Genomic DNA, 27976 nt, shown 5'->3' with positions numbered 1-27976 from the left:
GCTAGTCAGAGTCAGATGGCGCTCAGATGTCCAGATTCTGGAGCTGTGCCGTTCAGCAGCTTTGTGAAGCAGGACCGTGTTTGGGACAAAGTCTCCAGTCCTGACACACAATGGCTTTCCCACCGCCCTCCTTCCCTCAGGTCCTGGCCCTTCCACAGCGACCCACCCCTTCTCTTCTCCCCACACCAAAGTAAAGGTAGCAAAACAAGGGCTCTCAGCAGTCCAGCCCCAATTCTCCCACTCATCAGGGGAACCTTCCAACATCTGGCAGATAAATCAGCTCTGTTTAAAGCCTAGAGGTGACAAGGGCTCATTATCTCACAAGGCGATCCATTCTAACACTAGATATCTCTAAGCTGAAATGAGTTTACCTAAGTTCCTATCTATTATTTTGATCCTCTGTTGCCATACAAGTTTAATGTGTCTGTCCTGGATCAGCCCTTGTGTTACATGAAGACAGAGCTCGTGTGCCCTGGTCTTCTCCAAGGGCCCCAACTTGGACTAACTTCCGGGTAATTCGATAAATTTACCTGCATTACTGTCAAAAGCCAGAAGGATAAGTGGATAGGAAGCACTGATCTACTGCAGGCTGCACTTTGGGGCCAAACGGGGGTGACCTGGGGCGAGATGATTCCTTGAGGGTCAGCAGGGCTTGGGACAGTGAGTCTTGGAAGACCTCATCCCTAACCTCTACCAGGGGACTTTAAGGTCTGAGATCAGGCACAGGGCCCTTCCAACCCAAAGCAACAACCAGGTAGACCCAGGGGAGTTTTCAGGCATTGCTCCCCTGTGTCTTGAGGGAAGAATTTGCTCTCTTACTCTCTCCTTCACTACATTCAGTCAATAACTCCTCATCAATAATTTATTGTCATTAGAATCCTAAGTGCTAGAGATGAAAGTCCTAAACTGAACCTCAGAGCATTACAATTTTCAGACTAGAGGATTTTAGAAAGTCCTCTTCTTAGTGTTTTAACGAGAAAAAAAAAATTCTGTAAAGGGGCAAGACGCAAGGAGTTTGGGGCCCTCATTCCTCATGACTGGCATGTCACAAGCAGAGGACGGAATGGGAGGAGTCACTGTGAGAGGACACTCTTCCCACCACTGCATTTGGAAGGCTCACTGGCTGCTCCTTCTGAGTAAATACCGAAACGGGAAGAGAGAGCTGCAGGAAAGAAAGCAGAACAGGTTGAGATTCTAGAGGTCCCCTTCCCTTCTCCCAGGTCCCATTAGTGCTCCATTAGCTAGGGCATTCTTGCTCTGGGGAACCACCGAATGGAAATTCAAGTCTGTAACAGCAGTTTGAAAAGGTACCCAAATTAGATTATACTCAGGCAGGGGGTGGGGACAAAGAAGAACTACAATGGGATGGCTGAGCTCTAGATACATTAAGGATTGCTAACTGTCCTCTGCAAAAAGGACTCTGAAGACACAGCCTAGATTCAGAGGGGGAATGGAAGCATTTTGGTAACCAATGGACTGAATGACCCAAGTACAACGAGAATATCCAAGCAGCATTTATGGAACCAGGCCCAATGCTGGGCATTTTGGGGTGGGTGGGTTGTATAAAAATAAACAAGACACAAGTTTTTATTAAATTCACAGTAGGGCTCTAGTGTTCAATCTCATTTCCATCACTTTTCTGGACCAAATGGGGATTATGCAGGTAATCTGCTTTCTTTTCTAATCTAATTTCCCTGAGAGACTCATGGGGCAGACTTGCGCTATTCACCTGGGTCTAAGCTCAATGGCAGGAGAGAAGTCTGTCCTACCTTAGAAACCCAAAGAAGCCCCTGGTTCCCAGCTCTGTGGGCCCTTTAGCTGGAGGTGGATTGGTCTGCTGCAGTGGTGGGATGATCTGCCCTGCTAGGCTGTCCTCCCACTTAGAATCTGCAAGGAAACACTCAGGTACGGGAAAGCGTTAGTGCGTGGGCTACTGTCACATGAGCAGGACACCCAGCATGAGCCAAGGGCAGCCTCACACCAGGAGTTTTTGAAGCCAGGTGAATTGTTTGTTCTGACCTTCCCAATTTCACCTCAGCTCAGTAAGATGCTATTCTGCCCTTGGAATGTTTTTCAAAGTCAGGGCCCGAGATTTTTACCCTACTCAAGTCCCAGACACCCACCATGGCTGGTGTGTCTTCACAAGGGATGACAACTTGTTGAAGAGCTCGCTTGCCACAGCCCTGCACCCTGTGATAGCTGCAGGCCACATGAATCCCCACGCGTAAAGATCAGCCCGTGGGAAGGGCTGCACCGTGACGGGCATTCGCAGCCCTTGCTGAGCATCTGCACACCTTCTACTAACACCGACGCCCCGACCGGAGAGGACAGACGGCTCCCCAGAGAGTGCCCTCCAGCAAGAGAGAAAAGTGAAACACATCCCTCCCAACTTTTCTGTAAAACTATCACTCCACAATGGAACTGTTCTGCCAACAGTGAGAGCGTGAGTTTCACTATCAGAAGCGGGGAAGGACATGCATTGCCTCCCTTCACTTCTCTTGGGAGCTGGCGGGGGGTCGGGGCGGTATGTGGCTTCTATTACTCAAGGGCAGGCCCGAGGCTGGAGGGATGCCGACAGGCACCTCCATGGGGAGGGAGGCAACATCACCCTCCGAGCGTGCCCAGACTCAGAGCTCTGTGCTGCCCCTGCTCATCAGAGAACTAGAAAGGATTATTAAAGAAGAGTAAACAACAAATTCCCCAGAACCTACCCTGTTCCTGGACATCAGTGATATCGAACGCTGGGGTCTCCTGACATTCCTGCTGGGTTTTTTCTTTCCCCGTTCTAATAAAAAAAAAAAAAAAAGAGGACTAAGAAAGTTTTAAACTTCACTCCTATACAGGTTGGTGATCTGAATGCTATTGCTGGGTGAACTTTCACAACAGCGCTGCGGCCTGGCTTCTGACTGCCCAGGCAGATTCTAGATTTCCTTATATGCGACTGTCCTTTTCCCATGTCAGCTTCCTAAGCACTGTCCTTCTAAAATCGTAAGATTGTCCTTCTAAAATCGTAAGATTTAAGAGCTTGAGAACAAACCAAGCTGGGTTTAATTTACCATTCCATACTACTGAGTGCCAACTATTAACAAGGACAGAATATTGAGTTTCAGAAATCAGGAGGACCTTACCTTTGCCGTGGAAAAACGTATAATCTAGGTGGGTACCGCTGACATAGAGACGATTATAAGGCAGTGTGATGAGACTAACCCATGAGTCTAGATAGAAAGCTATGGTAGATGGGGATGTGAATAGAGCAGGGGGGTTAGTCAAGACTCACACAGGAGGTACTACCTGAATGGAGCCTTGATGGATGAATGGGTTGTGTCATAATAGAGGTAAGGAGATGGTCAGAGAGAGCAGGGCATTCCAGACAGGACATGATGCAAAAGACATGGTGCCGTCAACAGGTAAATATGATCAGCGTGGCTAGAGCAGGCGCAGTGGAAACATGACCACAGCAGAAGCAGTCAGCACACTACAACACAATCTTATGATTTCTCCTGTGCTTTCCCTTTATAGAGCTTCCTTTGTACTTTGACGGGGACATCCTACAACCTGGCTCCAAGCCCACATTTCCAGTAGATTCCCTGACAGTCAGAAACATGGTTCAAATATAGTCTCTGGGAATCTCTGCCAACATGGCCACTCCCCTCACCTGGGCAGAAGCTGAGGGCCCGACTACCCAGCAGTGCTGGGGGAGCAACTTGAGCCATTTTGCTGGTGAAGAATCTATAATACGGGGCCGATGACTGTCAAGGTGGGTCTTGAAGGCAAAGACAGGGCAAGCCCCTAGGGAAGGTAGGACATAGCTCCCATCCTACACATAAGCTGTTATTTCTGTGATACTTTCCCACCAGCCATCAAATTCTAGACCGCATAGACAGCCACCTAAGTCATATTCCTATAAAAGTGAAAAAGGGAATTCTGGGAAGGAAGGAGACCATCTCTTACCTCTTTCAGACAGGGAAGAAGTGGAATTTAGAGTTCCCAGCTCTGATTTCTAATTTGAGGGAATGATTCTTACTAATTTAATGAAACTGGTTTGGGGCTTAAATCCTGCTGCAATGGCCCTAACGAAAGGATCTAGTAAGGTTGGTAGTGGGAACCAGGAGGGCAAAGGCCCTAGGGCAGAGGTAAAGCCTACCTCTGAACCAGGGGAGATTCTCCTCACAAGATTGTTTAGCTTTTGTGCTCTCCTGAAATCTCGAGAGAGGTCTTCTCAGGGAAACGTCATAAAAAAGGAAAAACATTATAGCAGAAATAAGACTGAGGGTACCATCTGGGACATCCAACAGGACATAATACCCTGAAAACTGGACACAAGGTTGTCCTCTGTATGTTCAGGACCAGATCTGCTTAGACGTGCAGTTCAAGCAGAGGTGGCAAAAACAAACAAACAAGCAAACAAAAAAACCTAAAGCTATGCGCGTGGCAGTCTGTTTCTTTTCTGGACCATTCGTCTGCTCTCCCCCATTTTTTATCCTTCCAAAGTCTGGATATACATTTGGGCCCTGGGGTAACAAAGGGAATGGGTCTGCTCTTCCTTCCCATTCTCCCCAAAACACCTTTGAAGAGAAAAGAGACCTTATTTAGATGTGTTGTAGTCTTCTAAGCTTTCCCCACATAGGCTCCCGATGTGTTCAGATGGGCATAATCCACACTGACTGTGATCCAACACCCTAAATTCCCCCAAAGCGGAGAGAAAATATTAGGCATTGGACCATAGGAGCAAAAATAATTTTTCCAGCTCAAGTAACTTACACTGAGGCTCACGGCGATCACTTTCATTTAGGAGAAATCCTCTCTTCTGGGAACAGGGTCTACAGTGGAGACCGTCTTTGGGCTTTGAGTCAAAATCAATAAACATGTTCCTTTTTTTTTCCTCAGAGTTTTTTCTAAAACCAGTATCAGGTTGAAAAGGTAATTATGTTGAGCAAGAAACTGTGAGTACTGTTCTTGAGGGAGATGATTTGTCAAACTAAGAATAGGAAGGTACAAAGGGTAGAGCGTGAAGGAAATGTTCCTTTAACAGTAATTATCTTAGTTGTATAAAGCGTCTTTGTTCTCCAGAGCATCATGTACTCCTCTTGTACTTTTTCATTTCTTCTTCTTCCCTCTCTAAAGGATGCGAGTAGAGAAGAGGGCAGCCATCTGCCTAAAATCACGCAGGCAGCTGGCCATGGCACAAGGGGGCCCTATAGCCTGCATCTACCCACACAGGTAGAAGTCTAAGTCCTAAAGGGTTCACTTTTCCTCCAACTAAGCAAGCGATAAGCTCCTAGAAAGACACCAGATTTTACATGTTTGGGTGCACCTCTGTACCTAACACAATGCCTCGCAAACAGGAGACAGAATAATCATTTAGGAATGAAAATCACTGCACTTTTCTACTTAAAGATGTTTTAGGGGATTTCTGTCAGCGTGAAGGCAGCCTGAAGGCCTTTTCTCATCCAGCCCATGCTGACCTCTCTGTAACATTTCTCAGTGCTACACTCCAAACACCAGGCGCACTGGCTTGCAGTTACCAAAAGCACTGTACTCTCTCCTCGTGGCCGGAATTCTTTGAGCTACTCTGAGCTACAGTCGGAACCCTCCTCACATCCACCTGGTCTGAGCGAGCTTCTCCTTTGCGGTTCCTTTGTACCTGGTGCCTCCTTTATTCCCACACACAGCACATCTATCAGTAATTGTCTGCCCAGCTTTACACTGTTGACTTTTCGAGGAGACAGCGTGATAGCCCTAGTACTTGGTACATAGTCGACTCAGTAAAGTTTGTTGGATGGAGGCACATGTAAATGTTTCCTCGATAACTGTTCACGTGATGGGTCCTGGGAAAGCGAGGCAGGCGAGCTGTGAATGTTTGGATACTTAAGGTCAGAGCCACTTTGGAGAGAGAGATGTGAGAAAAAGGCATAACAACAGCTATTTCAAGAGAGGAGGAAAGAAAAAGGGGCCGGGCCCAGTGGCTCAGGTAGTTAGAGCTCCATGCTCCTAACTCTGAAGGCTGCCGGTTCGATTCCCACATAGGCCAGTGGGCTCTCAACCACCAGGGTGCCAGTTCAACTCCTTGAGCCCTGCAAGGGATGGTGGGCAGCGCCCCCTGCAACTAAGATTGAACACGGCACCTTGAGCTGAGCCGCCGCTGAGCTTCCAGATGGCTCAGTTGGTTGGAGCGCATCCTCTCAACCACAAGGTTGCCAGTTCGACTCCCGCAAGGGATGGTGGGCTGTGCCTCCTGCAACTAGCAACGGCAACTGGACCTGGAGCTGAGCTGCGCCCGACACAACTAAGACTGAAAGGACAACAACCTGACTTGGGAAAAAAGTCCTGGAAGTACATACTGTTCCCCAATAAATTCCTGTTCCCCTTCCCCAATAAAATCTTCAAAAAAAAAAAAAAAGAAAAAGGGCACCATTTTAGAGACTACTATGGAAAAGAAGCCCTGAAATAGAGGAGTAGCAGATATATGAATATCTCAATGGAGACTAAACCTCACAAATGAAATCAAGTATTATTGGGGCCAGCCCATCACTGCTCTAAATGAACTTTTCTTGCCGGTATCCTGTGCTGATACATGCCTAGCTCATCTGTAAAAACTAGATGTTCCTAGACTCAGACCCCAATGTAGACGAAGGCAAAAACGTTTCTAAAGGGAAAATTCTAATTAGATCCCACCTCAGCTCAACAGACTTATTTTATTTCAACTGCAGAGCACAAGCAGCAGCCTTTTAAGCTGAGAAGAGAAGACCTTTTAACAAAAGGATTCATCGATGTGTGGAGTACTAATCAGCCACAGCCACTTTTTTGGGGACAGGTTGTGACAAGGGCGGAATGGTTGAATACGTTGTTCTGCAAGTGGTGAAACCTGAGAATGAGTTCAGTCAGTTCAGTCTGTACTTAGGACCAAGATGTGCTGGTAACAGGAATCCTGTCTTGTAACAGAGTTGCAACGGCCAAGAGCCTCGAAGCTTCCATTTTGGCGCTTACCCTGGCGGTTTCCACAGGGGGCTTCTTTTTGCTGGGGCTTTGGCTGGAAGTCACCATGTTGGCTCTGAGGTGGGGAAAAAAGCCCAGGAAATGTTACTGGCAGCAGCAATATCACCACATTCAAGCAAACGAGGCTCAAATGAATATTTCAGCAGGTTGGCTATTTTTGTACCACTCCTGGCCCGCAGAATAAATTGCGTGGCCAAATTCTCTTTGGGTGCTGCTTTAATTCACAGTAGAATCCCAATTTGAGACATTTAGGGATCTAGGGGTTGAGAAAGGGAAAATGTGATTGACAGCAGGTATCAGATTTTAAAATACTTGATCGTGCATCAAAACCCAGAGAAAAGGGAGATGTGAAGTTTCATCTCCATGGAAAATTCCGTCAAGTGGAAATGAGCAAAACATCGTACCTCCAAGCACCCTCACTCTGAACCTGGCTTGAAAAGGAGTTTCCTAACTTTTCACCGCCATGTGCATTTGGAGGGTGTAGGGGTCAGCTCTCTCATGGTCTACCCTCCCTGCTCCTGTAAGCCTCGGGACCCACACAGTCCCAGGAAAAGAATAGCTGCTCTCTGGGAACCTGGGCTGAAAGCACTTTGGGCTGGGGAGCAAATCACACCTTGGATTATTCCAGCAGCCGTCTGTGGGTGCTAGTAAGAACGACTGAATCGCCACCTTACTGACTCATTCTGTCCCTGACACATAATCAAAAGAAGAAAATAAGTAGCCTCTGCAATAGCAACTTCAGCATATTAGGGATGTGATCAACATTCCCCTAATATCGCAGCACCTCACCCAATAACTGATACATACTCTCTCATGGACGTTTATATTTGAGACTGGACTACCTTTTAAGGTAGAGTTCTAAAAGCTGATTGCTCACAAGTGAAATAGAATTACACTTCATTTGTTCTTACTCTCTTGAGGGTTTCTCTATGTTCTTGTACAAATTCTGGGACTTCTAAGTCTTGTGCCTTCTGACCGTGTTTTTTGGTAGTACGACCATAGGAAGTACTCACTGAATATGTATTAGACTCAATTGCATAGATCTGATTACATTTCCTCTCAGCTTTAGTCTTGATGAACAGAAGAATCCTGCTTTACTGAGGAAGGGACTGTTCAAATTACATTGCAAATATCAACTTGCTTCCTTCCCTTAGTCCATGCACTGGAATAAGCAGGTACCAAAGATGCCCCACAAGAGAAAGTGACTCACCCAAGGACAAGATCAACTAGCAGAAACAGCTGGCAAAGCCTAACTAGGATGCAGGATTTAGACTCTCTCCCAACCCCACTGACCTGTCCAGCCCTGCCTGCTGGGGCAGTTGGGCACGTCCACGTGTTTTCGTTTCTTCATCATGGCTCCTGCAGCTTTCCCTCTCAGCTAGGACCTTCAGGGAGGAACGAGACGCCTGTGACTCCCCCTTTTCCAGAATAGGCTCACAGTTCATGAGGGCACAGTGAACTCTCCATCTTTAAGTTACCAAAGGCAACTTTACCAGCTTTTGCAAGTAAGGGGTAGACATTCTGTTAGAGAGAGTCTCAGAAATCTAGCCAAGGGGAGAAAGATGGTCTCATGTATACAATTCTGATTGGACCTGGGCAGCAACCAAGGGACAAAGTAAAAGGAAGGCAGTAGAGCAGGACTTTTGGACAACATGAAGCAATAAAGACAATTTTCATTTATATAGAAAAGACAAACTTACCAATCCAAGAGTACTATATTTGTTGGTTTTCCTACAATAGGAAATTTAAAATGTCATAATGGATCAAGACTGTTTCAACCTGGATTTCTGGCTACCATTTACTTCTCAGAGCTGGTCCTAGACAAACCCTCCGTGTATGTCCTTCTCTCTTCTGCCTGGTACCACTTTCCTTAGAACTAGCGTCTTCAAAAATCTCTTCCACCCCTATTTTAGAACTATTGTCATCTACGAGCTGAAAATTCAGGGTTTGATTCACACTATATTCTAACAATATGCCACTTAAAAGGGGTCCCTACTATGAAACAAAAAGGTGGAACTTCAGGCATCAGCAACAAATTAATTGGGGCGATAGTTTTAAGGCTTTGCACCCTTTTTCAAATCAAACAGGCATCTACTTGTCCCTCTATGAGTAAAAATAGTGATGGCCCTTAGAAATTAAAAATTGGAGATACCACTTTAAGATACACACGAAGTGAAAGTCACTGAATACTCTAAAATGGAAGGAGGTATTTATATACTAGGTCTCTTTCACTGATTACTCTAAGTCAGACTTTGTACTTTCCATATACCAGTATTGATACCTTTATAATCCTGTTAACAAGTCAACGAGATAGGTACTATTATTCTTCACCATTTCACAAAGGTGGTACAGAAAGATTAAGACATTTATCTAAAGTCACAACAGCTATTGAGTGGCAAAGCTACCAGAATTTGAACCAGGCAAGTCTGACTTGGAAACACTTGCTCCTGACCTCTACACTGTGTGGTATTGAGGGCCAGTCTGGCTGAACCATTTTGTCATATTCAGCTTGCACTACTAACCCATGGGTGTTCAACCTTCCCCTTTTTCTTCACCACCACCCATATTTTCATCAATCTACTTACCAGGTGACAGTTTTTCATGAAACCATTTCATCTCCACATATAGAGTGAAAACAAATGGATAGGGGGCCAAGACGATCTCCCCATGTTTGAATTTCAGGTGAGATACTCTCTCCCCATTTGCTTTTATCTGGGACAAGGTGCTAAGGAGTGAGGAAAGAAGTCAGTACGAATCCCATACTATTTTAGGAATAAGACTCTTTCTCCTTTCCCTGACCTCCAAACTGCCTATGGATTTGCTGCTTCCATTTGAATCTAAAATGTGAGCTGTAATTTCTTCCCATCCAGAAATGAAGGATACAGGGAAATATAATGAAGTGTTTTGTAGTAAATGGCTGCAGATTGTCCGAGTTTCCCAAGATCACACGAATAGAATCCTGAAAAAAAATATTTGAAATGACTTTAAATTCCTGTCTGGTCTCAGCCAATCTTTCCATTTATAACTTGTCACTGCTCTTCACATACCACATATGCTATTAAAGCCGAACTACTTGCTGTTCCCTGAACTTGCCTTCTGCTTCTCCGTTTCTATGTTCTTGTATAGTCCTGTTCCCTCTGCCTGAAATGCCCTTTCTACCCAGCAGCATATGTCCAAATCCTACCTATCCTTTAAGGGCACAGTCCAAAAGCCATTTCCTCCAGAAATTTTCCCTGATTCTCCAAGTTGTAATTAATTGTTAATCTCAGACTTCATAGTAGCTAGCCTGGGGGCCTTTACTGCATTTCATGTACACGTTTTATTTTCCTTACTGAGAATAGCCTTGAGGTAGAATATATACCTGATTTATTTTAGTATCCCTTCTACGATGTCTACCATAGTGGATGATGCATAACACGTCTCCAATAAACATTTATTAAATGAATGAAAATATTGGTATGTACTGATATTTTGCCATTGCTTAAGTCAAACCTTTTCTTCTACTCCTTTATTTTCCCTGTCTTCCGCTCCCCCGCCCCCAATACTGTTCAAGCCGTTGTTTCTCAGTCTCGTTGTGTAGGACACAGCTCCCTGGCCCATGCTGGGTGTTATGAGCCTTGCGCTCTCTCTGGCTGAGGCGGTCAGTCGCCAGTTGTCGAGGCCCGGTGCTCCAACAACCTGAGCCACTGGGCCGGCCCATCTTCTACTCTTTTGTACATCTTGGACTGATTACCTCTAATTAACCTATGCTTATTAGTATACACTAATTAAACAATTTGGTATCATAAAAAGACTACTGGATCTCTATGGGGGAAAAAAATCCGAATTTCAGTCCCAGGTCATTTCACCTTCTAAAACTAATTTTCCTCATATTTGGGTCACAGAGAGGCAGAAACTATGAGGTCTGACAATTAAGTTTGTGAACGCATCCTAGAAAAAGTGCTACATACCTCACTGCTGGATATCACTATGTCACCTTTGCAGTACTCCCCTTGGGAAGCTGTGCGCCAACGCCAGCACGTAGCCACCCTTCAAAGCAATCTTGGAACTCTTTTTCTGGAATGGTTATCAGAGCTGTTAACCATTGATGCCCTGAATGCCATCAAAAGGTCTTCCTTTTAATATTCCCTTTATCTTCAGGCAAAGAGAGAATCACTGGGGGCCAGAAACAGGTGAGTTAGAGAGGGTGTTCCAATACAGTTATTTGTTTACTGGCTAAAAACTCCCTCACAGACAGTGCCATGTGAGCTGGTGCATTGTCGTGATGCAAGAGCCATGAATTGTTGGCAAAACGTTCAGGTCATCTAACTTTTTCACACAGCCTTTTCAGCACTTGCAAATAGTAAACTTGGTTAACTGTTTGTCCAGTCGGCACAAATTCCTAAAGAATAATACCTCTGACATCAAAAAAGGTTAGCAACATCGTTGCAACAAGTTGGCGAACTTAATTGTCAGACTTTGTATATCTTATCTTTGTATTCTCTGTACTAGCATAGTATCTAGCTTATAATTTTAATAGCTAATATTTATTGAGTATCACTATGGCAAGTATTGTTTTGATACATATTAATTTAACACTCACAAAAACCCTATGAAATAGGCATTTCTATTATTCCCATTTTACAGGAGGAAAGTGAGACAAAGAGAGGTGAAGTCACTTATTCAAGGTTACATAGCTAATAATGGTGGAGCCAAGATCTGAACCCAGGCAGTGGGATTCCAGAGGTTACAGTGGGGTTCCAGATAGCTTAATGATTAGGCTGAACTACCTATCAATGTTTTCTAAATGAATGAAAGAGGATGGTAACACCTGCCTCAAAACTAATGAGAGCAGGAGAGAACCTGTAAAAAGTCTTTGAAAACTTCAATGATTATAAAACGTATATAAATGCCCCCTAGCTACCATTCATTGAGCTACTACTACACGGCAGGCGTTGCACACATTTATTTCTAATCCTCACCACAATCTTGAAAACAGGCATTATTTATCAAACTCATTGACAGATAAGAAAACAGACTCAGAGAAGGTAGGTTACTTGGCCAAAGTCATACCGTGAAGGCAGAACTAGAATTCAAACCTAGTTTTGGCTACCTCTAAAGTCTATGCTCTCTCCACTTTATTACGCTGCCTTGAGCTTTTCTCTGCTCAAATTAACTGAAGCAAAGTGAAAGAAATTCTGCTCTGCTCAATTAAAATAAACAGAAAACAGTCATGATCCTATATTGTTATCTATAACGATGTCTCTGAAGTCCTGCAAGATCCTAACGTATCTTTCAACACTTAGCCAAAAATTCACAGGTATGTTTAGAGCTATGACTCAAATTTTTGGTTTCATAGAGGTTTGTGTTTGTGTATTTAATTGTATTTGAATTCTCTGAAATGTGGCAGCATATATCTTCATAAATCACAATACTCCTAAATCACTGAGTTGTGAAGTTAGAAGAGAAAAAACTAGTTTAAAACTCATTTTACAAATGAGGCAATTAAGACCCAGAGTCACACAGCTAATTAGTGGCTCAGCCAGGATTGGAATCCCGGGCTAGTCCCCAGAACTCTAACCCATTGCCCAGTGCTTTTACCAATTTACAAAAACGTCCACCTGCTCAGTCTTCTTCCTATGGGAAAACCTAAAGCTAGAGAGCTGGATAGAAAAGGAATGAAAATGAAGTGGGAATAAAGCAATTGCAAATGTTTCCAATTAAAATGAAGACACAGCAGCCTTGTCTGCGTATTTACAGTTGAGTTTCCTGAACGTCAAGTACCAGGCAGTGGTCGGGATGATGATGTTTCCCAGAGCCCTGGAAGGCAGCAGTCCACCCAGGCCTCCGGAAGCTTTCTCTGTGCCAGCCGCCACAAGAGAGAGCTGCCCAGGGAACTCTGGTAGAAACAGAATAACTCTCAGCCTCAAAGGTGCTGACCACTTCAACTAGGAAAATTGAGAAAGAATATAGGCTTTAACTTCCCTGGGAAAAACAGTAAAATTTCTCTGCAGAGGAAATATGTCAAGGAGAAGCCAAGCTATCAAGCAGAGCTTGTGACTCAGGTGGTAAGAAATAATTAAAATCGGACGCATCCTTGGCATAAAGAATCACTTTCCCCAAAGTTGTCAGCTTCTTTCCCTACCTCCAGCTCCTGGACGATGGCTTCCTTATTTTCAATATCTTCCCCTCTAGAAGGTAAACAGACAAGAGATAAGTAAGCCAAAAAGGAAAGCTCTGGAGAAGATAGACTCTACAGTAGAGCAAAAATGAGCTAAAGAAACATGACTAATAACAATTATGTGTGCTGACCCAGTGCTCATGGGAGGAAGTGATCACTTAGGTGGTGTGGCCTGATAATTGGTTCAAGGTTGTATAACAAAATATCTTCTCTACTCACTTGCCAAGACCTGAAATTCCCATTATAAAAGTTAATAATTTGTTAGACCATTTGTACTCAAGCGTAGTCTGATGACCCCTAGGGGTCCTCACGACCCTTTCAAGGGCAAAACTATTTTCATAATAGAATATTAAAATGCTATTTGCCTTTTTTCGTGTGTTAACATTTGTAATTGTTAGTGCAAAAACAATGGTGGGCAAAATTGCTAATTTGTCTTAGCACAAATCTAGCCAGTTGCACTAAACCATACTAGCAGTTGTAGTAATCTTCACTGCCACATTGGGAAAAAAATCCAGTTTCATTTAGTATCCCTGAGGAAGCAGTAAAAAAAATTAATAATTTAATAAAATTTCTAATCTTAAATATATGTCTTTTTAATATATTATGTGACAAAATGGGAAGTACACATAAAGCACTTCTGCTGCATACCAAAATATGATGGTTGTCTCCAGGAAAAGGACTTGTGCGACTATTTTAAGTTGCAAACTGAACTAGCTACTCTTTTCGTGGAACAGTATTTTACTTGAATGATCACTTGACACACAATTATGGTTGTCATTCAGAGTTGGTAATGTAACATTTTCTCAATGAACAGTGAGCCTGACCTTATCAATTCAAGTATTTGTTGTCAATTGACAATGACCGATAGTATTTGTTGTCAATGATAAATTTTGGGATTTCAAGGAAAATTTTGCATTTTGGAAAACTTCTGTCCACGACTGTTAAGTTGACAGGTTCCAAATACTTAAGCACTTTTCTGATAAGACTGGTAGTGATATTAGCAAATATGCTTTTTTAATGTCATGCAGGCATGCCTTGTTTTATTGTGCTTTGTTTTATTGTGCTTCACGGATATTGCCTTTTTTTTTTTTACAAATTGAAGCCAAAACTCTCCATCAGCAAAAAGATTGCAATTTGCTTTATTGTGAGACTCACTTTATTGTGGTAGTCTGGAACTGAACCCACAATATCTCTGAGGTATGCCTGTATAATGAAATGTGTAGACATTTAGACGATCTGCGTTAAGTCAGTGAACCAATATTTTCCAAATGACCAATGAAATGCAACATGCTACAAAATCATCTTAGGTAAAATTCATTCAAAGAACAAAGTTAATCTAATGGATTTTAATGTAGCAGACTTTGGAAGTTCACCGAAAAAATTTCAGATTCCACATTGCAACTAACCTTTAAAAAACTACCACTTAAAAAAAAAAAAACCCAAACAACTACCACTTGTCAAGTTTTTGATGTAGGCTCAAAAGAAGAAATATCCACAATGCTCTGAGAAGGCTATTAATATATTCCTACCTCTCCCAATTACAAATTTATGTGGGGCTAGATTTTTTTCAATATAATTCAACCATAAAAATTCACAACAGACTGAATACAGAAGCAGACTTAATAATCTAGCAGTCTTCTATTAAACTAGACATTAATGAGATCTGCAGAAATTTGAAACAATCTTCTCATTAATTTTTTTTTAAATATAGTTATTTTTCATAACTATATGTTATGAAAATGTGTTAACAATATATTATTAACAATATATTATGTGTTAACAATGTATTATTTTAAAATTAATACATTTTACAATTGTGGTAAAACATAACCTAAAGTTTGCCATTTTAACCATTTTTAAGTGTACAATTCAGTTGTATCAATTACATTCACAACCATGGTGTGCACCATCACCCCTTTCTGTTTCCAAAGCTTATTTCTCCAAACAGAATCCTGTACTCTGGTGAACACACGTGAAATACGGATGATGTATCACAGAACTGTACACCTGAAATCTATGTAACTTTACTAACAATTTTCACCCCCCAATAAACTTTAATTAAAAAAAAAAAATCCTGTACTCATTAAGCAGTAACTCCCCATTCTCCCCTCCACCCAGCCCCTACTTTCTGTCTCTATAAGTTTTCCTATTCTAATATTTCATATAAGTGGAATCATACAATATTTATCTGTTACTGGTTTATTTCCTCAGCATAATGTTTTCAAAGTTTATCCATGTTATACATGTATCAGAACTTCATTCCTTTTGTAAACTTCTTTTTACGGCTGAATAATATTCCATGTGTATATATAGATACCACACATATAACCACATTTTATTTATTAATTCACCTACTGATGCACACACTTGGATTGTTTCCACCTCCTGGCTATTGTGAATAATGCTGTTATGAACATTGCTGCACAGGCATCTCTTTGAGTCTCTGTTTTCAATTCTTCTGGGCATATACCTAAGTAGGAGTGAAACTGCTGGGTCATATGGTAATTCTATGCTTATCTTTTTGAGGAACTGCCAAACTGTTTTCCATAGTGACTGCACCATGTTATATTTATTTGCACCAGCAATATAAGGGTTACAATTTCACCACATCCTTGCCAACTGTCATTTTCCATTAAAAAAGAAATACACACACACACACACACATATATATATAGCCATTCTAATAGACATGAAGTGCTATCTCATTGTGGTTTTGATTTGCATTTCCCTTGTGACCAATGATATTGAGCAGCTTTCCATGTGCTTGCTGGCCACGTGTATATCTTCTTTGGAGAAATGTCTATTACTTTGTTCATTTTTTTAAACCAGGTTGTTTATGTTTTTATTGTTGAGTTGTACTTTATATAGTCGGGATATTAAACTCTTATCAGATATATGATTTGCAAATATTTTTCTCACATCTGTGGGTTGCCTTTTCACTCTGTTGGTAGTGTCCTCTCATGCAAAACTTAATAATTTTTAATAAGTCAAATTTATCTCTTTTGTTGCATGTGCCTTGGTGTTGTATTTAAGAAACCATTGTCAAATCCAAAGTCGTGAAGATTTGCCCCTATGTTTTCAAACTTTTATATTTAGAATTAGCCAGCTGTATTCAGTTTAGATGATTCTAAATTTGTTGCCAACATCCAAAGCATCATAGTTGGGAGGCAGTCAAACATAGGTCTTCTCTCCATCAGGCCTGATCAGGTAGTTGACTTGGGCCACGTCAATGTCATAGAGCTTCTTCACAGCCGGTTTGATCTGGAGCTTGTTGGCTTTGACATCCACAATAAACACAATGTACTCATCTTCTACCTCAGTAGTCAGGGGGAACTGGATGATGGCATAATGGTCAAGCTTGTTACTCCTGGAGGTGCTCTTCTGGGCTGCCTTAAGAGCCACAGTATCACGGGACGTCAGAAAGTGGGTGATGTGTGGATCTTTTCTTGTGTGTGGGGCTGTGAACGACTTTCAGCACTGCTTTCCTTGCCTTCAAAGCCTTTGCTTTGGCTTGAACTTGGGAGGAGCAGGGGTTTCCTTTTTCACTTTCATCCCCACCTTCATGAAAAGCACCAGTACCATATTTTTTGATTACTTGTAGCTTTGTAGTAAATTTTAAAATTGGGAAGTGTGAGTCTTCCAACTTTGTTCTTTTTCACGATTGTTTGGGCTATTTGGGGTCCCTTGAAATTCTGTATGAATTTTAGGATGGGATTGTCAATTTCTGAAAAAAGGCCAGTGGGATTTTGATAGGGATTGCACTGAATCTGTAAATTGCTTTGAGTACTTAATGATATTAAGTCCTTCAATCCATGAACACGAGATGTCTTTTATTTGGGTCTTTAATTTCTTTCAGAAATTTTTTGTAGTTTTCAGTGTGCAAGTCTTACACCTCCTTTGTTAAATTTATTGCTAAGTATATTATTCTTTTTTAATGTTACTGGAAATGGAATTGTTTTAATTTTCTTTTTAGATTGTTTGCTGCTAGTGTATTCAAATACAACTGACTTTTGCATGTTGCTTTTGTATCCTGCAACTTTGCTGAATTCATTGCTCAGATGTAATTAACAATTTTTTTGTGTGGATTCTATAGGGTTTTCTATATATAAGATCATGTTATCTGCAAATATAGTTTCACTTCTTCCTTTCTAATTTGCATGCCATTTTATTTCCTTTTTTGACTGAAACTCCATTACCGTGTTGAACAGCAATGGAGAAAGTGGGCATCTTTGTCTTGTTTCTAGTCTTAAGGGAAAAGCTTTAAGTTTTTCACCATTTGAGTATGATGTTAGCTGTGGGTTTTTATAGATGACCTTTATTGTGTTGAAAAAGTTTCCCTCTATTCCTAGTTTATTCAGTGTTTTTATCATGAAAGGGTGCTGGATTTGGTCAAATGCTTTTTCTGCATCAATTGATGATCGTGTGGGTTTTTTTCCCCCTTCTTTGTATTAATGTGGTGTATTATAGTGATTGTCTTTTGTATGTTGAACCCTCCTTGTATTCTGGAGTAAATCCCAGGAATGTAAACAATGCCAATCTTCATATGTGTGTGTGTGTGTGTGTGTGTGTGTAAATATATATACATATATATTTTGTTGTTGTTAACATTTAATATTTTAAATTAATAAGTATGTTATTTTAATTTTTATGTGGTAAATACTGACAGGTATAACCCACATAATCAAAAACTTTGGGATACTCAATAATTTTAAGAGTGCAAAGGGATCATGAGATAATGATTTTGAGAACCACTGCCCCAAAGGTATGCCATCATTAATTAAGAAACTTACATGAATAATTATATATGGAATAAAATACCAGGGAAAGCAAGTCCTACAAGGTGCTACTTCAGCCAGTGTTGGGCTGGGTGAAGGCAGAGAAGGAATGACTGTGCGAACGCACTAACCTGTTTGCAAAGGCTACCCCTCTTAGCTTTAAAATTACCTGATGCTGTTGCCATATCTGATTTTGAATTTATACACATTGGATCCTGCATGAAAAAACCTCGTCTCTGGAAACGGGTAGGTGAAGGGTTTTAAACTCATTGCTCCCAAACGATAGCCTAAATAAAGTAGAAATATTAGAGAATTATTAAAAAGATAAAGATGGCTCCTTAGGTATGAGAAAGAGAGCCTGCCCAATCTGTACCATCTCTTTATGAGTAAAATGCTCAACACTCAGTACCACGGCCTATGTCCCAGGCTCAGTTTTGATATTAATCACCTGGACCATTCGTCTACCTGCATGGGGGAGGATACATGCTGTTTTGGGATGATCCCTATACTTGAAAAGACCTGAATAAGTTTTGTCGTTTATCTTACAACCTTGTACAAATCACTTCTGTTCCATGAGACTAATGATACTAACATCTGATGAATCACAGGGTTTTGTTAGGATTAAATCTCTCTCCCAGATATCTCTTGAATCTATTCTCCTCTCTTGTTCCCCACTTTTCCTGTAACATAGACCAATGTGAACAGGGCTCAAATCAAATAATGAAACAATCCAAAGTGGCACAATTAGGAAGACCTCTGCTATTAATTTTAGATGAAGTTAAGGGATGAACACACCTCCTGGCCACAACCAATGCAGCAAATAAGTGTGTACCTAATGTTTCCCAGTGGTGCCGAGGAATGCCTTATCTTCCCGACCTCTCAATCACTCTTCCTTTTCACTGCTTGTGAGACTGCCCTGTGCCACAAGAGTGTCAACTATCCTCCTAGCATTTACTAGTTTTACTTTTCCTATTCCAGAATCTCTGCTCACGTAAGTTCCTCTCTGCGGGAAACAGTAAAGGGGAGAGATGGAAAAAGAAGGATGACATGTCTCTTCTCCTTCAATTGGGCATTTTGTATGTACTCAGAGCTAAGAATCAAACACACTGTGATTTCCTAAGTCACTACAATTTTTCTGTGTTTTTTCTTTGTAAAGTAGAGATACTAAACCCTGCACTTTCTATCTCTTCATATGGAAGTTTAAACAATAAATAATGAGGGTAAGAGGTCCATAGTTCCTGAGTATCAAATCTACCTTTATACAATGCAAGGTATTGATTTCAGAGGCAGCTGAGGCGAAGAAGACAGAACAGGCACAAAGTAAGAACAATTTAAGTTTGGATCTCAGCTCCAATGTCCCTACTTAGTTTCTCTGGGCCTTGGTTTTCTTATTTATACAGTAATAACAACTAACAATTTTTTTATGGCCTATTATCTCAATCCTCACAACAATCCTATGAGATAAGTAGTCTAAATTTGACAGATGAGGAAACTGAGACACTGACAGATGAAATAACCTTCCCATAGCTTTGAATATTGGAAACGGGATTCAAACTGAGGCAGTATAAATCCAGACTTGATACTTTTAACCACTTTTCCACTCTGCTCCCTGGGGTTTTTAGGAGGAAAAAAACCAAAAGAATGAATATAAAATCACTTTGTAAGTACCAAAATATCATACACACATAAAGATTATTTTTATTATTCTTTTCTCTATTACCCTGATACCATTTCTACTCAGCAGGGAAAACTCTTATATGGTGGAGTCAGAGATCTATGTGCCCCAAAATGAAATTTCCCATAATTTCCAAAGTTCGTGCCTAGGGCTGCCAGTAAAGAGATATCCCAGTGTCTGATCTCAGCTGCTTGGGATTAGAATGACAGGAGGTTGGAGCCAGAGCCCAGGAGACTATTTAGACTAGAACTGCAGTAAAAAGTGAAAAGAAATAGTTGGTGCCAACTGCAAAGTTACCAGAAGGGAAATACTGTTCATATTCTGAGAAAAATCTTGCTGATTCCCCATGCCCAACGCATAGCAGGAACCCAGTCTTGATTTGATGGTGTTTTGGGTGCTAGATGAATTTTCTAAGTAGACAAGGAGTCTACCTGGTGAGACTTAGGTTGCTGCCACAACAATTTAGCTCTCAATTATTCAGAGGGTTCTTCTAAAAGGCAGTCATCTCTCCCCACAGACTGAGGGCTAGGGACATCGTAGCAAAGGAAATGAAGGACATTTGCTGGAAATGACAATCTAGAGAGGAAACTTCATGTGCTGCACTACATCTGGCTGTCTGAAAGAAGTAAAAACAGCCCTCTTCTAGCTAGGGCCTGTTTCTGTTAATTGCTGGCTGCCAGCTTCAGAAACAAACAACACACACTAATTACCTCATTTGAAAATAAAGATTAGATAGAATAATCCAAAACAACCACACAGTAGTAGTGGTTCAAAGATTTCACAAGGTTATTTTCCAATATGAGTACTGCAGTCATGGTGACACTACGCGTATGTCCCTGTAACTATTATTAAGTTGATGGGATTTTGCAGATGAAGGGTCTGACTCTCAACCCATTTTTAGGTGATCACAAAACATGATGGCTTTAAAACAAAAGAAAAAAGTTATAGGCCATATGGGATAGCAGGAAAGACATAAGATTTGGAATTGGAAGACCAAGGCTTGAGTCCTAGCTCTGTTTCTTATTAATCATTAGACTGAACAAGTCTTAGCCTCTTCATTTCTATTTCTATATCTATGAATGGAGATCCCACCTATCCCTGGAATTGCTGTGAGCATTAAAAGATAATGCTATAAACAGCACTTCATAAACTCTAGAGTATTTATAAACATCAGCTGTTTTGATAGATTTGAAGAGTTTCTCTCCTAATGCTTCACTAGAAGAGCAAACTCAAGAGAGGAAAACTGATTAGCTTTCATCTCAGTGCAAAATCTGACAAATCCCAATCAATAATCTTTCCTTGAAAATCCCAAATAATTAGACTTAAATGACACACTGGTACTGATGTTAGAAAGATTTTTCAAGGTTTTAGTAATTTGTTTCACATAAAGAAACATCTGGGTCAGTGCACAGAACCTGAAGCAGGGCTGAATGTTACATGAGGATAATGATATTGACTACTAAAGTGGAAGGACATGACACTAAGGAACCACTGTCACTAAATATATCTGGGGATATTTGGTGGGGAAGTCCCCCACAGTGACAAAGAATAAAAGAGCTTCCATAAGCATTTATTCAAAATATTTACTTATAAGAACTAACATGACAGGCTCTGTGACCACTAATGAGTGTGGACAACAAAATAGGGAAATCCCACTGATATTATGAATCCAACACCCAAGTTTTAGAACTGAGATTGAGGACAGATGACCAGCTTCTCCTTTCACCTTCACAAATCCTTGGCTGGTCTCAGAGGTTTGCCCGCCTTTGCCGAAATAGATTCAGACTCTCTGAAAGTCTGTATTTCCAACTAGAGATCTGTGATTGCCTATAGCTGAAAGTGTCCTTTGTTTCAGAGGGGACAAGAGGGAAGTAATTTCTACAATGTCACATAACTCAGTATGGAACCAGGTTTAGAAACCCAAAGATTGTTGATTCCTTTGGCACATGCATTTTCCATTAAAATACATCACCCAGTTTTATTAAACTGTAACATAAATCAAAAGGTCACTCTCATAACTCTGGATGTCTCAAGGCGAACTCAATCTGGGTACAAAGGCATCAAACCAAAATGTAAGATTTTCTGATTAAAGGTTCTTAGAATTATATCTTGGCATCTAAAGGGTTATATATTTGTCTTCAAGCTCTATTTTCAAAAGGAACTATTCTCAGTTTCCTAATCTTGCAGGGTGATTAGGATGGTTAATGAAATAATGCACATATAATTGCTTATTGTAGGGCTCTAAACATAGGTTACTCAATAAAGAACAGCCTTTTTAAAAACAAAGTGTTAAAATGTGGGACAGCAAGAGACTGATCTAAGACTACATGTTTATTGATGTCATTCTCTTTCTCATTAGGTTTCTTCCTCCACTTTCTGGTAAGACACAATCTTTAAAATGTCATTGGCATTTGTTCAGGAATAGATTTGCCCTTGGAACTGTGTCAGATTTTGTTTTCTTTTGTTTGGGAGGGGAGGAGTAACTAAACCTCCTAACAGAGAGGTAGAAGGATGCCCTAAAATGAAATCAAAAGGCCTTGCTAGACACCACCACAGACCCAGAAATGTGTCTAAGTCAACCTCTTAAGTTACTTTTGCACTTAAGTGACTCTTCCACTTCCATCTTAGCCATCCTAAAAGCTAATGGAGAAACTACCTTTGGTCAATAGGTCCAGGACTGTGCTCCTTATTATGGAAAAGCAATAGTAGTCTCCTCTCCCCACCCTGCCCAGTAGTCATGGCTTGTTACATGAAGATCAATTTATTAGCATTCACATTACATTGAATTCACTGCAGCACTCTAAAAATCCTACCAAGCCCAGGGACCAAAAAAGCACTTGGGTGTATAACTGTAAACAATGAGGGACATTTTGTTTTTTTGGTTTACACCATTGGGTGAATTGCCCTGAAGCAGTATATGTAAGGAAGAAAATTAAAAAACCAAAAGCATCAGTAGTTTCAGACGAGCAAATGGTAGAGAGAATATCCTTAGCCTGAGAAAAAGGAACATCTTTTACAATTTTGAGCTATAAACTCTGCGTCCTTGATGTACATATCTCAAGGGTCTTAGTGATAGAAGACAGAAATAGGATAGGATAAAGTGTGAAAAAAAGGCTTCTAAAATATACAGCTTTGTTCTTGGCATGAAACAATGGCAGATTCTTGGAAGAAATGGAAGAAATTAAGTTAATAAGAAAACTAAATTACTTTCTATATAAAGAGAGCAAATTTCATACAGGAAATTCGAAATATTTTACTAACTTTAATCCAGCCTGGTGAGATATTGGGGAGATAAGAATTGTAATCATAAGGTTTACAAAAAGATGTACCTGACTCAAGGAGATCATCTAATCTGGCCAACAGCATACATCAAGGGTAAGACTGAAAAATAACTCAGGGGCAGACAGGTGGCTCAGTTGGTTAGAGCGCGAGCTCTGGGCAACAGGGTTGTTGGTTTGATTCCCACATGGGCCAGCGAACTGCGCCCTCCACTAGAATGAAGACAATGAGCTGCCATTGAGCTCCTGGGCTGCCGGATAGCTCAGTTGGTTGGAGCGCATGCTCTCAACCATAAGGTTGCTGGTTCGACTCCCGCAAGGGATAGTGGGCTGCCCCCTCCGCAACTAAGATCGAAAGGACAACAACTTGACTTGGAGCTGATGGGTCCTGGGAAAAACACACTGTTCCCCAATAAAGTCCTGGAAATACACACTGTTCCCCAATAAAGTCCTGTTTAAAAAGAACATAAACCTCAGATGTAGTGCTAAAGAAAGAAAGTCCAGCTGAATAAAGGATGTCAGGAATGTATAGTTATCTTATGAACTGGCCTAGATTCAATATTAGCCTCAATTATTATTTTACCATCTAAGCATAGCTCTAAAATAACAGAATCAGGCATTAATGCTAAGAAACATAAAACTTTGTACTTTGAAACACCATCAAACCATAGGGATCTGAGGGTGAATAGGCCTTAGCAAACAAACAAAAACAAAAACACCTAATATGTATAAAGCACTTTCAGTTTATACAATGCTTTCCTATCCCTATCTCAGAGAGATTCAAAAACGTCTATTGAAATCAGCAGGGCACATTCAGCTTACTTACACTCCATGCTAACTGCTCTAATTTTTACCTGATTCGATTCTCTCAAAATTTGTGTTCATTCAACATACATTCATTCAGTTCACAAATATTTGCATGTCTACTTTGTTCCAGAAACTAAGTGCTGGAAATAAAGTGGGGAAGAATAAAAACTTGGTCTCTGCCTGTGAAGAGTTTATAAATAATTTTAAGTGTGACGACAGCTACAAAAAATAAAAAATAAAAAGGATAGGGTGATATGGGACATGTTATAGAGAATCCTAACCTAGAAAGTCAGGAAAGTTCATTCTAAGTAAGTGACTCCTATCTGAAGGACGAGTATGAGTTAGGGAGGCACAAATAGAGTGGGTACAGGAAACAGCAGACGCAAGAGTCCTCAGTTGGGAGCAGCATGGCCCTTTCGAGAGAAGTATAGTAACCTGGAATATAGTGGCCAGTAAGGACAGTTCTACAAGATAAGACTACAAGTGAGTCAGTCAACATACATTTGAGAACCTACTATGCATCAGGAACTGTTCTGAGCACTGGCAGAGTGGGTAAAAAAAGAGACATGATCCTGTCTTTAAGGGCTTACACTTCAGGAGATGTGGAGAGCAACAATAAACATGTAAATAAGTGTAATTTGAAGTACCAAGTACTATGAAGAAAATAAAATAGGGTTTTGTAGTAGTGACTGGGAGGCTACTTTAGCAAGTGTGGCCAGCAAAGCCCTTTCAGAAGAGCTCACAACCAAATAGAGGAAAGTGAAACAACCAAGCAAAGTCAAGGGGAAAAGCATTCCAAGCAGGAAAAAAAACCATCAAGCACAGATGCCCTGTGATGGATGGATTAATGAACAGAAATAGAGCATGAGGCCAAGAGTAGAGCAGGATGAAGTCAGAGAGGTAGACAGAAGCCAGGTCACATAAGGCCTGCAGGCCATTGTGAAGAGTTCATATTTTATGCTAAAGGTTTTATAAAGAGTAAAATGGTTTATACTTTAGGAATATCACTCTGGCTGCTGGGAAGAAAAACTGTTAAGAGGACAAGAGTAGAAGCAGAAAGACCAGTTAGGAAGCATTTATAGTAGTTTAGGAAAAAGATGCTGCTGATTTGGACTTTGGGGTCTTAGTAGTTAGTGAATACAGTGGTACCTCGGTTTTCGAACATAATCCCTTCCGGAAGACTGTTCGAGTTCTGAAATATTCGAAAATTGAGGCGCGGTTTCCCCATAGAAAGTAATGCAAAATGGATTAAGCCATTCCAGATCTTTAAAATCAACCCCTAGAACTGCAAATTTAGCATGAATTTTACTATCTAGTGATACCATAGATCCATAAAATTTATGGTGTTCGTAAACCGAAATGTTCGTCAGCAGAGATGTTCGAAAACCGAGGTACCACTGTAGTTGGATTTGAGGTATATTTTAGACTGATGGACTAAATGTGGGAATCAAGTTGTCACTAGACTGTGGCCTTTGCTATTAGGTGGATATTGGTACACACCCTTTATTGAGATGGGTAAGGATGCTAGGGAGAGATTTGTGGAGAAAAAATCAATAGTTCTGGTTAAGTCTGAGAGTCCTATTAGACATCCACTGGCTATGCCAAGGGGGTGGTACCCTATTGTGCAAGGTATAAAAATCAGGATGGAAATATAACTTTGAGTCATCAGTGCTTAGACTGCATTTGAAACTACTGGAACAGATGAGATCATCTAGCGAGACAGCATAGCGAAGGGATGAGGGCCTTCCTTATAGCCCCGGTTACGGATTGTGGAGTCTATCCTAAGAGCAATACGAAGGCACTGAAGGGCATAATAAATGACATGACCACACAGCTGTGAGTTAGGGGAAAAATCTCTCTGGTTGTAATGTAGGAAATAACCCAGGATGAGAGCAAATGAAATAGGACCAGGTAGGAGACTCCTGTGGTTCCAGGCAGAAGCTGATAGTAATCTGGTCTACAGTGATGAAAGCGGAGACGAAGAGAAGTGGACTAGAAAGACGTCTACTCATGGTTCGGTGACTTGATGGTATGAGGGACAGACAAGGACGATTCCTAGTTGCTTGAAATAGGCTAAAAGACAAAAGTGCCCCTTTCTGAAAATAGGGACCTTTGAGGGGAAGATGGTGAGTCCTTATTTGGACATGCTCATTTCTGAGGTGCCCACGCCATGAGATATCCGGAGTCTCGGTAGACTGTTGGATACTGTGGGAAGTCGACTATCTCCAGACACGCAGACGAAGAAACTAAAGTTCAGAAAAGTCAAGGATGTACAGCCGAATGTAACTGCATAAACCTTTCTGTCCACATTTCCAGAGGCCAAAATTCCAGGAGCCGAGGGGCTGGGCAGATATCCCACCGAGCGCCACGACTCAAATATTTACTTCCTACGTTCAAGCAGGTATTTGAAAGCCAGAAACTCATTCCAATCATTAGGACATGACGTGACAAGAAGCACGTCGATGGAAGGAGTCTGGTTTTATTGGCAACTAAGCCTGGGTTAGAGGGTGGGTATAGATCAGAATGAGCACTTTTGTTATGGAGAAAGGTTTTCTTGGTTTGGGGGTTTTTTTAAAGGAGGCTGGGGTGCGGGGAGCCGGGGGCCGGAGAAGACTGGCGCTCTGCCGGAGAGGCCGCGTTCCGCGCTGGGTGCCGGTGGCAGAAAGACCGGTCCCTGAAAGCGAGCGGACAGACGGACGGACGAGGTTCTCCCCGTCCACGCCGCCACCGGCTTGCGGAAGGGGCTCCGTACCGGCGCTGGGCGGAGGCTCGGACATCACTGCCCTCCCCGCCCACCCCAGCGCCCCCTCCACCCCGCGCAGCCGCAACCTGCGCTCCAGGCCGCTGCCTCCACCTAGAAGCCCTGAGGTAGGCAGGGCCGGGCCTGGCTCGCGTGTCCCGCGGTCCGAAGTGGCCCCGGACTGCGAAGGTTACGTCAGGGGGCAGCTGCGGAACGTGGGGCCAGGCCAGAACTCTCCGAGAGGGTGGGGGAAGCAACGAGACGCCAACCTCACAGGAGCAGTAGGCCTCGGGGCCGTTACCTCACACCCAAGGACCTCACAGCTTTGCTCAGACTCTTTCTCACACACTAAGGGTTCTTCGCGCCTCATAAAAGCGGCCTTGGCAGGCGTACCCTCTCTCTGGAGTAAGCTCTCTGAAAAGACGCGGGTGCCAACCTCGAAGGAAGGCAGGATACAGGACTCGCTCAGCCGCTCCCGCGCCCGCAGCTCGTGCCACGAGCCCGCCAGGCTTTCTGCGCACGCGCAGCTGCGCTGCCCCACCCCTCCCGCCGAGCCTCCTACGCACCGGAATGTTCTTCCAGGCCCCGCCCAGCAGGCGCGCTCCCTGACTTGGGCGCGGTGCGCATGCGCGGCCGCTGCGACGCAGTCCTGGGGCCCAGGGCGGCTTGTGGCCCCCACCCGCTGAAGCTCAGACGCCCCTCACTTTTCAGTAGTAACCGGGCGTATCCAGCAATTGTTCATTTCATGCTTAGCGTATGCTGAGAGTGGTCAGGGCAGGTACTCTCCAGTTCAGGGCCCCTACTGTGTGTGGAAGTCTAGGTACACGGTCTCCTTTTGTAATGCAAGGTCTCAGCTCCTGCTCCTGGCACAAGAACGTAGGATATGGTGAGGTTAAAAAGGAACACCCACAGAGCCATAGATAGGGGAGTCATACCACTGTAGTCTCGCTGGCGGCTGGGCTGGAGACATAGGAAGCAGGAGCCACGCTATCTGCAACCTGCCGTCCACTACTCTCTGCAATCCGCAACCTGCACTCCGCTGTGCTAATTGCAATCGCCTCTGCGAGCTCAGTCACCATCTTCTTGCCAGCCCCCCGTTTTCTGCTAGCGTAGCCTCGGCAGTTATATTAGTGGCTAAGGCTAACTGGTTACAGCTGACGGCCAACAAGCCACAGATGATGGCCATCCCATCACAGCTGATGGCCATCTACTACCCGAGCCAGCACCTTTCCACGTGAGGCAAAGAGCCTGGAAACTGCTCTCTGGGACTCTGTCCCCAGAGGCTTGGGAAAGCAAGGCAGGGGTGGAGTTGGGGGGGGTGGTGAAGGAAAGAAGTGGGGGAGATGGGGGCAGAAAGGAAATTGGATCTCAGGAGGGCATCTGCCTCATTTAAAGAGGGCATTTGCTATCCAGTCCCCCACTGAAGGGAGTCCTGTGGGAAGTGTGGTCTCGTAAGGTCAGATCTTATTTTCATGGGAAATCTCCCAATTTAAAAATGTTGGCTACTATGTTCAACTATCCACCCAGTTCTATCCATTCCACTTC

At 42.3% G+C, this 27976-nt stretch overlaps 1 protein-coding gene across 1 annotated transcript; it reads right to left on the bottom strand.

The window, feature by feature from the left end:
• Positions 1–221: 221 nt before the first annotated feature.
• MAJIN (membrane anchored junction protein) lies at positions 222–26937 on the bottom strand. The gene is made up of 9 exons (XM_033121150.1): positions 26825–26937; positions 18101–18218; positions 13121–13166; positions 9082–9087; positions 8286–8374; positions 6902–7051; positions 2712–2785; positions 1770–1887; positions 222–1162 (listed from the first exon to the last, which is right to left on the bottom strand). Exons 2-9 carry the CDS (start codon positions 18199–18201, stop codon positions 1117–1119), a joined length of 630 nt encoding a protein of 209 aa, XP_032977041.1. The 5' UTR covers positions 18202–18218; positions 26825–26937; the 3' UTR covers positions 222–1116.
• Between the last annotated feature and the right edge of the window lie 1039 nt (positions 26938–27976).

Source organism: Rhinolophus ferrumequinum, chromosome 11, assembly GCF_004115265.2.
Source record: "Rhinolophus ferrumequinum isolate MPI-CBG mRhiFer1 chromosome 11, mRhiFer1_v1.p, whole genome shotgun sequence".
Lineage (NCBI taxonomy): Eukaryota > Metazoa > Chordata > Mammalia > Chiroptera > Rhinolophidae > Rhinolophus > Rhinolophus ferrumequinum.
The sequence above is the reverse complement of the archived record's forward strand: the minus strand, read 5'-3'. Positions and strand labels throughout refer to the sequence as shown.

What these genes read in the sequence shown, in the direction of transcription:
- MAJIN (XM_033121150.1), bottom strand. Translation starts at nt 18,201, where the DNA reads ATGAGTTTAAAACCCTTCACCTACCCGTTTCCAGAGACGAGGTTTTTT. An exon ending in AGATATGGCAACAGCATCAG is followed by an intron (nt 13,167 to 18,100) that starts GTAATTTTAAAG and finishes TTTACCTTCTAG; the next exon opens with AGGGGAAGATATTGAAAATA. An exon ending in GTTACCAGCACATCTTGGTC is followed by an intron (nt 2,786 to 6,901) that starts CTAAGTACAGAC and finishes TTTTTTTATTAG; the next exon opens with AACGGGGAAAGAAAAAACCC.